Raw genomic sequence first — 11,590 nt, 5'->3', positions numbered from 1 at the left:
ACTGTCTGCTGTGGGTTCCCAATCCAGAGAGTAGACCTTTACAGTTCCAGCCAACAGCAGCAATGCAGAAAAGAGCAAGGAGTAGCATTAGCACCGCCCCTTCCTCAGACAGCACCTCCCAGTGGTCCTGGCTGGCCTCTAACAGCAATCCTCCAGACTCCGCCTCCAAGAGCTGCTACAGCCCTGAGCCTCGCTTGGCCTTTCAGTTCTTTAGTAAGCTTACGTAAAAAATGTTATCTGCTAAAGACTTCAACTTTATTGAATTAAAAAAAATACAAACCTTACAACTGATAAAGCCGTTAGAACAAAACCAGTAGCTAGAGGACTATAATTTAAATAACACAACAAAAAAAACCAATTGTACACTTGGTTGGACCAAATCTGCATGTCCTTGTCATCCTCACAGTGTGGATTTATAGGTGACCATCAACATCAGGAGACAGAAGTTCCAATGTGACGTAACGGGTCCCCTTTCTGCATCCTACAACACAAAACACTACCAAAACTAGAGCTGCTCTTTACAGTGTTCAAACAGCAAAACACTCCAAGCACATTTTAATTCTTTCCAGTGGAGCCGAAGCCTCCCGAGCCCCTTTCAGTGTCATCCAGTGTCTGAAAAACATGATAGGAGCAAGGCAAGCCAGTCAGTGTCACAGACTCTCCAGATAACTCACAGACTTTGTCCTTACCATGTCACCCCTTACCAGCCAAAAGGCCAAATTCATCCAGAGAAAAACATTAAACAGTCTCACACTAAAAAATTACATTTGCCTAAATAGAACAGTCGTGCACACTATTCAGCTCCAGAGAGGACATTCTCAAACATTCCTCCTCTCCACTTAATGACACACTATCCATTCCCCACTCAGCAACTGCAACGCTTACCTTAACTTCTTCTAAGTCCGGATAAAAAATCCGTTCACAAATGAGCTGTGCAATTCGATCACCTTTTTTTACTTCAAAGAAAATAAAAAACAGATTACTATTGATACTTACTGATGTATTTTTCTGTCCTGTGCTATTCAATGAGAACTGGGATCGGTTTTACTAACCCAGGTAACTCAAAATTAATTGCATATGTAAATGTACATACTTAACTCACCTTCAAACTTCTCTTTTCCAAAGTTAAACAGCACAACACCAACATTCCCTCTATAATCTTCGTCTATGACACCGGCTGGAGGAAAGAACAATGTAATTTTGATTTATGCCATCAGAACACCAGGTGTCTAAGATTATCTCAAACCTTCTTTTCCAAAGACTTTCTCAGACTCTTATTCTTACATCTGACAAAGTGAATCTCACTTCGGTCCTACATAGTCTGAAAACAAATGACATTACTAAACTACAAGAATTTAAAAAGCGTGTCTCAATTTGCCACCCTGAAAGCTTATCAGGTGGTGAGCATCTGGCACTCCAAGCTGGGAGAAGCAGCTACCATCTCAACCTTCCAGCTGACTACCAGTCCATACGCTAAAAGGACGAGGAGAAAAAGATCAGGGCTCTAAGTCTTCTCTGGTAACAGCTTCCATGGCTTTCTGATTAGATCACAGGGACACAACACTCTGAAGCCGGGTGAACATGCAGGGGAAAAGTCAATGGTGATATGCAGCACCCTTGCAGCTATTAGAATATTCCACTTGCATAAGAAAGTGGGGCAGAGCTGCTATTTATATTTTTCAATTCAAACCACTATCCTTTTTAAACCCACGCCAGTTCAGTAAACACTGGCTGGTTAGCCTAATGAGCTCTCTTAAAATCTGTTGTTGTTGCAATAGCACATGTGTAGAGATCAGAAGACAGCCATGGAAGTGGGTTCTCTCCTTCTACCAGGTGGGTGTGAACTCATTTGGCTTGGCAGTAAGGCATTGCCATCCACTGGGCCATCTTGCCAGCCCAAGATTATTTTTCAATGTTTAATTAGTACCTGTTTGATATTATAAAATCAAATAGAAACTTACAGGAAACCTGAGCAGCTCCTTGCCATGACCCAGAAGATACATGCCCCAGATTTGCCCCAGGCATCCGGGAGTCAGAAATTTGATGGGTTTACACAAGCACAGATAATGTGACTAACAGCCTTGTTTCTGTTTTTAACATGGAGATCTAATTCCCATGTCAAAGGCAGTTCATTCTGTCTAGACTACAGGAGAGGTCTATTTTTTCCAGTAGAATAGCAGCAAGCCTTTTACCAATCCGAGTATTATATAAGGTTTCCTTTACTACCAGTCTAGTCCTTAATAGTTAGGAGCAGAACTGATAATGAAGATTGGGCCAGCTGTTTTCATACTCTTTGGAGAAAAGTTAACTGCAGCCTGCACTTAACAGGGAAACTGCATAGAATAAGAGTGTGTTCCCTGTTGGAATGAATGACCACAGAAGGCTGGAGAATTTCCACCGAGGAAGTCCTCTGAGGTACAGCCTAATAAGCATATTGATTACAAGTGAGTCTGTGAAAGATAACCCGGACCGACTTCCAAATTCTTTGGGCTGTACTTTATTAGGAAACTATTAAATTACTCAAACAGTATCACTATGCACAAGGTAAAAACTGCTATTACAGTAATAAAGTTTATGAACATAATTAAGTTACTTTAATTCTTGTATCCCAAAGAATCAGTTGTTCACTGAAATAGCATAAATTCTAGTGATTCCCTTTAGATACATAACTAGAAGGGAGTGCCATTATTTCTATGCATAGTATCTTACACACATAACACCAAACATTCATGTTGCTTTCATGTTTTTGCTATGATACACAAAAATAGCCCATGATGTACATTAATGCTATCTCAAATAAGTTACAAAAAACTTTCCTGGGTCAAAGGATGGATACATACACATTACTAGATAATCTCAAAAAAGAGGGACAGCCATTTCAACTTCTGGCAATAAGCAATATTTGAGTGTCTATCTGTGCTAGGATCAGATGGAAGCAATATTTTAATTATTGGCCAGTATGATAAATAAAAAAGACATTCCATGGCCTTACTTTTCATTTCCCTGTGGTTGGACATTTTTCTTTCCATACATACAAAGGACACTTATACGTCATGTTTCTATATTTTGTCCATGATTTTAATGTTCTTTTTCATGAGTTGTAAATATAGTATTTTTCTAGCATATATTAGCTCTACTACGTATCTGCTAAGTTCTCCTGTTGAGAGTATTCAAATAGCTAGCTGTCTTGAATCCTACAGCACTGGGTCATTTCATATGCTTGGAACATGAAAGTGTGAAAAATCTTTAACTAGTAAGCAAATAAGCCAAAATAATGTTGGCTCCAGTGGCAGAGGCCTACAATTCCCAACTACCTGGGCGGCTGATGCAGGACAACTGTCATGTCCAAGGCCTACCTGGTAACTTAATGAGATTTTTGTCTCATGAAGACATGAAAAGAGGGCCTGGAAACACGGCCCAACAGTTAAGAGCACTGGCCGTTCTTGCAGAGGACTTGAGTTCAATTCCCAGCACCCACAGGCAACCACAAGTAAAGAGAGGACTAGAGGGAAAAAGGGAGGGGAGCAGAGCACTTGTGTGAGCTCTTGGGCTCCTAGTACTGCAATTACAAACAAAGATCAAGAGAAAGAAAGAAAAGGACAAGCTGACAATGCCCTCCCCCAAGATCGATCTTTTCTGCAGAAAGAGGACGAGCACTGTGTATAGTCTCTGCATAAAGATTAATGCATTCTCCTATCTCCTCACGAAAATGCATTGAGTGTCCTGGAAAGCTATCTCTGGAAAAACCAGGCCCTGGAACTGGCAGTGGTTAATCAACTTCAGACACAGGTTTTCTGTGTCGAGACATTGGCATGCCATCGCTGGAAACTTCTGGAGTGAAAATGCTCCACATCTACCAGATGTGAATTCAGAACAACCTTGCACAGTCAACTTTTCCTTCTGACCCCTATTTCCAGCCTGAGGCATCTAATAGCATCTCCCTTCAGTTGCCAACTATGATAAACTTGTACCTAAGAGAAATGTTTTAGATATTCTGCATCCAAGAACATACCACACTGATTTTATGAATAACCTCATACCAACCACCAGGCAAGCTAACTTTCCAACTACAAGATTTTCCCCCAGACAGTTGTTTTAAGCAGAGTAAAATTTAGAAACAAAGTTGGAGGGGAAAAAGAAGTTTCCACATGAAAAAATCAGTTCTGTACCTAGGAGACAGGACTGTTAACTTGAAGTAATGTATGTGCCAAACACTGTTGGATGCTTCACACACCTAACTTAGCTCTACCACCCCTCAGAGGTAGGCACACTAATTTCCATTCTATAGGTGAGGATCGTCCCTTTAAAAACCCTTTGGAATTTCACTAAAAATATAAAATCCTTTATAACTTTAAGTTAGATAATTAAGTGACTATATTTGAGTTATTAATCTTTTAAATTTTATTTTATGTGTATGGGTGTTTTACAAGCATAGATGTCTGTGAACCACATGCATTCAGTGCCGTAGGAAGTCATAAGAGGATATCACATACCCTAGACCTGGAGTTACAAATAGTTGTGACCTGCCATGTGGGTGCTGAGAATTGAACCCAGGGCCTTTGGAAGAGCAGTCGGTGCTTTTAGCTGCTGAGCCATCTCTCTAGACTGTAAGAAGTATTTCTGAAAATTATATGTAACTCACTAAGCCCTGGGATTTCTCAATCCAAGAAAGGACTGTAAATATCAACCTTGAGGCTACGCAGAACCGAAAACTAATCTGAGGTATCTGCCTTGCCCCACAGCACCACCTAGTGGCGCCATGGGAGACACCAGTACTTTCTAAAGGCCAAGGGATAGGCAGGTGTCTGGGCAGTCAAGCGCATCGCGTGCTTAACTAACCCCCACCCACACTGGCACAGGACAGCAACAGAAGACAGTGAGGAGATGGGGCAGCTTTTACTCCCCAGAGCAGTGGTATTGGAAACACATTTCTAGGTCAGTTTTCTCATTTATAAACCAACACCCCTCTTGACATGGTTCTGTAAAAATGGCCGCCAGATAACCTAGCATACCCCCATATCTGGGGCCAGTGTCTCTGAAGTGAAATAGTAGATGAAGACAAAGAAAGGGCAAGATTCTGGCACAACAGTGGAGTTATATGTCTAATAAGAGATCAGAAACAATCCTATCCAGAGGGCCTACAAAGATAGCTCCGTGATTAAAAGCCCCTCTCATAGAGGACCCCTAGGATCACTTAACAGAGACCTCCTGGCAGCCCACAACCTTCTGCAACTCCAGGTCCAAGGGGATGCCTTCTTCTGGCCTCATCTAAAGACCCAGGCATGCACACGGCGCATACACACACAGGCAAAATGCTCGCATATACTAAATACACACGTAAGAGCCAGCCTATCTGGAAAGTGAAGATTCTTTACACATAGAGGCACAGTTAGAAGGTAACAAGAGAAGCAGCGTCTCTGAAGAAACCTTTGAGAAATGTAGAAAAGTACCCCATTTTGTCTTCATACTGCAGGGGAAAAGTACCTTGTTATATTTTGCAAAACAAGTATGGCCCTTCTTCCAAAGCTAAGAAAATTCTTACAAGCTAGATCTGTCTTTCTGTTTCAGAAAACTATAATTCAATAACCACACAAAAGGTTTTCCCAGTCTATGAACCAATTTTGTATTAAATATAGATTCTCAGTTCAGCAAGGCAAAAACCCTTTGTTGGACAGTGCCTGTTACTAGTAAAATAGCATGTATTTCATATATGATTAGTAGAAATTAGACATTATCAAACACTACCTGAAACCATAGCATTGTTGTCTATTCAGTCCTAGAAATTGGAAGGGGCAAGGATACTACAAAAAATTCATAGGATAAAGAAATAAATGTTACCTCCCACATCTATGAAGTGCTTTACTGCCAAGCCAGAGCGTGGAGCTAAAAACAAAATTGGAAAAACAGTGGTTATTTTAAACGGTAATGAGAAATAGATCCACTATTTTTGATATAACAAGTACCATGGTCTCCTCTAAGGTTTATACTTCCACCTTAATTTCAGCAGATCATTCTTAAAGAACACATTTACTGTGGGGACACCAGACCTTGAGCAGAGACCCACTTCCCCATCGGCCTGGGAGTAGGCAGCTGTAAGACAATGTTTACTAAAAACAATAGAATGCCAGGGGCAATAAGTTCCTGAAAAGGGCTGGCCCACGGGAACCGCCCTGACCTTGACCTTTCCCAAAGACTATCCCCTTTCCCAAAGACTATCTACCTCTTCAATCCACCCACCCCCACCTCTGGTGTCAGGGTATATGATAACGAGCCAGACTAGGAATAAAAGAGAGCCTTCTTGAGGAGCCTTCTGGTCTGTGTCATCAATCCCCGACACCCTCCGCACATTCTCGGACACAGGCTGCACAGTGGGCGCTGCAATTTACCATATACTATACTACCAAAGATGGAAAGGCTAGTTTAGAAAAATCCAATGTTGTTTTAATTCAAGACAAACACAGAGCACAGCCCCATGATGGGTGGCTGTTCAGAAACAAGCAATATGGATTGCTGGGATGAACTGGAAAATGAGCAAGAACAGCCAAGTTTGGAGTCTTCTGACTAGGTTTACATCATATTTACTATGAGTGTGTCTGTGTACGTGTGTGAGTGAGTGAGTGTGTGTGTGTGTGTGTGTGTGTGTGTGCATGTCTGTGTCAGAAGACAACTCTGGGGACTCAGTTCTCTCCATGTGGGTCCCTGGCATCACACTCGGGTCTCACTGAGCCATCTTTTTGACGCAACTTGTGGTTCAAGATGGGAGAGCTAAATATGCAAATCCTAGAATGAACAAGGGATAAGGCTACGCAAACAATGGCAGAGCTTAGCAGAGAACCTGGGACTTCTTTTCATTCTTCAGGTTAGGAGACACGCCTGCATGAAACATGAGTAATGGTCAAAGCTCTAGTGTTAGTGAACTAAAATATCTATGGAATTTCATCAAAAATTAAAGTCTACTGTACATTTTTAATTCTAAAAATACAAAGACATTTTATAGCTTAAACTTGCTGACCTAGCCATCAGGTCTATCAACAATCCTAACATCAGCCGGGCGTTGGTGGCACACGCCTTTAATCCCAGCACTCGGGAGGCAGAGGCAGGCGGATCTCTGTGAGTTCGAGACCAGCCTGGACTACCAAGCGAGTTCCAGGACAGCCTCCAAAGCCACAGAGAAACCCTGTCTCGAAAAACCAATAAATAAATAAATAAATAAAAATAAAACAATCCTAACATCTAGCACCACACTTCACAATCTAAAGCAGGCATTTGTCAATAAACACTACCTTTTCAGGGATGCTTCCTCATTCCAACCAATTGCTTTCCTACCCCAGGACTTTAAAAGTGTAGTCCGGATGCTAGACAAGCAGAACCCCTTTTCCTCTTTTCAAGGGCTGAAGTGCTGGAGGTTCTACACACGCAGAGCAAGAGTGGTAGTCCAGTTCTCTCACCTAAGAAGAGCCTTGGTTTTTCCCTCCTACTTAGTTTGAAATTACAAAAAGTACTTAGGTTCTTGACCAGTTTTGAATTTGCTCTCTAGATAAGTGACACACCCCAGAAACTGACAGTCCACTTTTTCTCAGCAGTAACTGATTCAAACATACAAGTGCCCCTCATTCTAATCTCTGGGGCCCAGAACAAGACAAGGCCTCTCTCCCATAAAATACACTGCCAAAGCCATCATTCTAAGACCCCACTTTCTTACACAAATACTAGTCACCCTTATCACTGTATTCACGAAGAATGTGACCTCATATGCAGACTAACTCTTGCAGAGTTGACAATACTACTGGGAAAAGCTCCAATTAAAAACCACCTAAATCCATTTTAAGAACCAACAATTGGGTCAGTGTAGTAACAATTCTATAAGCTTAAGAAGGTGTTTGAAGTAAAAATGCAAAAGCAGACATGTGAATCTGAGTTTTTTTTAAAACAAGTGCATCTGGTCAGATGGCCACAGACCAAGCCCACAGGACACTAAGATGACAGACATTATCATAAAGGACAGGCATGACAGTTACCTGTTTCTTACACCACTTACCTACTCTTCCATAACACCCAGAAGGAACAGCTATCTGAATGTCTGTTTTCACAATGGCTTTCTCCATAGGTGGTATTGTATAATCATAGGCACTAAAAAGACAGTTAAGTAAAGTATTTATTAAACTTTTTCCTTTTGGGTTTTTCAAGACAGGGTTTCTCTTTGTAACAGCCATGGCTGTTCTGGAACTCTCTTTGTAGACCGGGCTGACTTTGAACTCACAGAGTTCCCAGGCTAGCCCTAACTACATGGTAAAGGTGGGGTGTGAACACACATCTTAGCTAACAGTTCTCTGAATTAACAGTGGAACAAAATGGCAACACTATTACTGCTGCACGTTCTTGTCTCTGAAAGCAATGGTTGGAGAATTGGCATGAAGAGCAGAAAGGCTGACTTAATTCACTACCTTTATGGAGAAAGTGAAAAGCCAAGAAATGGGCAAATAACGGCTACCACTCACTAGGCCCTCACTCCCTGCCAGGCACAGTGCTAACCTGCCAATGCATATGAACCCATTTTGCTTTCCCTTGAATGAGGGTGAACCTGAAGAAAATGCTAAGACAAAACACCGGTGAGAGGTTGAGATGCACTTCATCCTTCCTCTTAGCAGGTAGATCAACAAGCCTCCAGAGCTATGGCTGTGGACCTGGGTGGCTGAGGAGAAAACTGGTCACCTATCACCCAGCTCCTGGGGATGGGCACTGATGAAAACCGATTCCCGAAGGTCCTACAAAATGCTGCTATGGTCTCTATTGCTGGAGCACCCCTCACGATAATAAACGTCAGAGACTAGACAATAAGCAACACGGAAGTTACTTTGGAGGCCTTAATTCAATCTGGTAGAACTACCTGTAGGATAGCTCCATTTCTTTCACAAGGTGTTTGCACTCCTTAGACTGCAGTCTTCAAATACACAGACTTATTTACAAGATGGCCAAAGTAGCTAATATCCCTCCCAAGATTTTCCATGCTAGATTCATACACACGGGTCAACAGGCTTGGTGACCATGCAAGTGTTTTTACCCTGAGCCATCTCACTAGCCTGGGACCCCGTTCCTTAAGTTCCCAGCCCTAGGATGGGATGTACAGAAGTAAGCAGCGTCCACAGATCTTTTTCCTAAACTCTCAACGTAGCTCTTCTAACGTGCACACCGCAGACGGTCACCCTCCGTCAAGTCTTGCTCACCGAACCTTCCACTTGGAAAAGGTGGAGTGCACGCGGCACAGTAACGCTTTGGACGTGTCAGCCGTTTACTTCCCTCTCGCCCAAACCCCTACTGGGGCTGCTTAACATAAACTCTTAAAGATCTCTGGGAGAACGCAGCGGAGCCACGGCTGCACCAAGGCTCGGTGTTTGCATTCCTGCAGCCCGGCCGCAGCTCTCACCTGTACAGGTCGTAGCCCGCAGCGCGGGCGGACCCGCGCGTGGGAGCCGTGGCGTGCTCCGAGAGCCGCACGAAGCGCAGGGAAGCGCCATCCTCGGCCCGAGCTCTCTTGCTCACCGAGCCGGCGGCAGCGTCTTCCGAGCAGGGCATGGTGGGTGGCAAGCGGTGGAAAGCAGAGCGCACTGAGCACCGGAGCCCGCCAACCCAGGGGTTAAAAGAAGAAAAAAAAAAAATCTCCCGCCTGGACGAGCCCACCGCGCAGGACGGGGGCCCGGCCTTCCGCAAGGGGCTGGAGCGCGGCCTAGTGGATGCACCGACCGCAGCAAGCTCCCCTCCTCGGGGACCCGAGTGGACTAGCTCCCGCGCTCGGAGCCCCGCCCAGGCACGCCGCTACCTGGACAAACCCAGCCTCCCCACCAGCGCACGCACCCTCCCGGCACCCTCCCTTGAGCGTGCGCGTCCCCCCCAGCTCCCCCTCCCCACCAGCGCGTGCGTCCTCCCTGGCTCCCCCCTCCCCACCAGCGCGTGCGTCCTCCCTGGCTCCCCCCTCCCCACCAGCGCGTGCGTCCTCCCTGGCACCCTCCCACCACCAGCGCGCGCTCCCGCCGCAGCCCCCTTTTACCAGCGCGCGCTCCCGCCGCAGCCCCCTTTTACCAGCGCGCGCTCCCGCCGCAGCCCGCGCGGCCCCGGCCCCGGCCCCGGCTTCACTGGTTCCGTTGCGGATTGGGCTCTGCCCGGGCAGGAGCGCGCGCGAGAGGAGCCGAGCCTGCAGGAGGCGGCCGCGCAGCAGCGTTCGGGCGCACGGGAACGGCATGGCGGGGCTCTCCCTGGGCCGCTGCTGGCTGGAGCTTTAGGCCCCGCAGGCCCTGAACCCGCTGCCCCGCCCTGCGCTCCGCCTAGCGGCCCTCCTGCTCGTTTCCTCGCCCCGACGTTCCGCGGTGCAGAAAGAGACCGTTTGCCTTCTACAAATGTTCCCCCAGAGCGTTTTTAAATAAGTCGTTCTCACCCAAGGCAAATGGGAGATTCCGTGGCTGGGAGTCAAACATTCTTTGGCTTTGCAAAGAGGATAATTAAGGAACTTAGGAGAATCTCCGGTTTTATCTGGAGTATACCACAAACATACGGAACTCAAGTTGTGAGGCACTTTTTCAGAATAAACAGAGGGCCCAAGGCACTTTTACAAAAATGCCAACATATGAAGGGATGATGGTCATTTCCATGCCTTTTCTACAGGCCAGTGCGGTCCCCTGGTGAGTGTGCAGTCGGTACGCTTCCTGAGGCTCTTTAATGAGTCTGTTGCTAGCCAGCTGGTGGGGACACACGCCTTTAATCCCTGCACTTGGGAGGCAGAGGCAGGTGGAGCTCTGTTGGTTTGAGGACAACTTGGCTTACAGCTCGAGTTCAAGGACTGCCAGGGAGAAACCCTGGGGGGGGGGGGAGAAGGAAGGAAAAAAAGAATCTGTTATTGCGAGTCCAAGATGAGTAGTGTGGTCCCGCAGACGCTGCCTGTCAGCCCCTCCCTCCTTCCATCTATTATCCGTGGGTTTAGGGGTGAACCGCGGTGGCTCGGCTTGGGCAACAAGCTCATTTTCCTGCTGAGCCTTTTCCTTGGGCCCAGCCTTTAAATTTTACCTGTACACCCAGAACTTCCTAAATTGTTAGCAGTGATCAGGCATTCTACTCATTTTCAGACTTGAGCGATTATCCTGCCTGAAAGGTTCAGGCATTACGCAGGCCTGCCCTGGCAGAATGCACTCAGGCAGTTCTCTGGTCAGCCCAGAGTTCCAGGAGAACCCGTCTGGTGCAAAGGACCCCTTTAAAGGACAGACCCCTGCCCTCCCTCCCTCCCCCCCTCTCCCTTCCCCCTCCCTCCCTCCCTCCCTCCTTCCTCTTTCACTCTCTTACTCTCTCTTACTTTCTCTTATTTCTTTCTTTCCCTCTCTCTCAGCTCTGCCCGGGTTGGTTATCTCTCTCACACACACACCCTTTCCTTTCCTGTCTACCAATAAAACTCCACAGGGGACAGTTGACTCACGGTTCATGTCTTCTTACTGGGTAAACTTAGACATTTTAACAACACTGCAGCCCTCTGGTCACATTGTCTTCCTAACAGTTTCTAGACCCAGCTTTGGTCTCAACAAGATTCAATTTATCTCCAAGAGGCCAC

General features: G+C 45.7%; 1 protein-coding gene across 1 annotated transcript; it reads right to left on the bottom strand.

Moving 5' to 3' along the window:
* Positions 1-236: 236 nt before the first annotated feature.
* Dut (deoxyuridine triphosphatase) lies at positions 237-10,296 on the bottom strand. The gene is made up of 7 exons (XM_021226295.2): positions 10,078-10,296; positions 9,425-9,557; positions 8,039-8,130; positions 5,839-5,883; positions 1,103-1,177; positions 886-956; positions 237-612 (listed from the first exon to the last, which is right to left on the bottom strand). The coding sequence occupies exons 1-7, from the start codon at positions 10,235-10,237 to the stop codon at positions 556-558; spliced, it is 633 nt and encodes a 210-aa protein (XP_021081954.2). The 5' UTR covers positions 10,238-10,296; the 3' UTR covers positions 237-555.
* Positions 10,297-11,590: the final 1,294 nt, after the last annotated feature.

Source organism: Mesocricetus auratus, unplaced genomic scaffold (genome assembly GCF_017639785.1).
Source record: "Mesocricetus auratus isolate SY011 unplaced genomic scaffold, BCM_Maur_2.0 Super-Scaffold_100004, whole genome shotgun sequence".
Classification (NCBI taxonomy): Eukaryota; Metazoa; Chordata; class Mammalia; order Rodentia; family Cricetidae; genus Mesocricetus; species Mesocricetus auratus.
Note: the sequence above shows the minus strand (reverse complement) of the source record. Positions and strands in the feature narration are given on the sequence as shown.

Excerpts from the sequence above, each read along its gene's own strand:
- Dut (XM_021226295.2), bottom strand. The coding sequence starts at position 10,237 with ATGCCGTTCCCGTGCGCCCGAACGCTGCTGCGCGGCCGCCTCCTGCAG. Across the intron at positions 9,558-10,077 it reads TGCGGCGGGAGCGCGCGCTG|ACGCTGCCGCCGGCTCGGTG; the intron begins GTAAAAGGGGGC and ends CCTGCTCGGAAG. Across the intron at positions 1,178-5,838 it reads GCACTTCATAGATGTGGGAG|CCGGTGTCATAGACGAAGAT; the intron begins GTAACATTTATT and ends TCTTTCCTCCAG.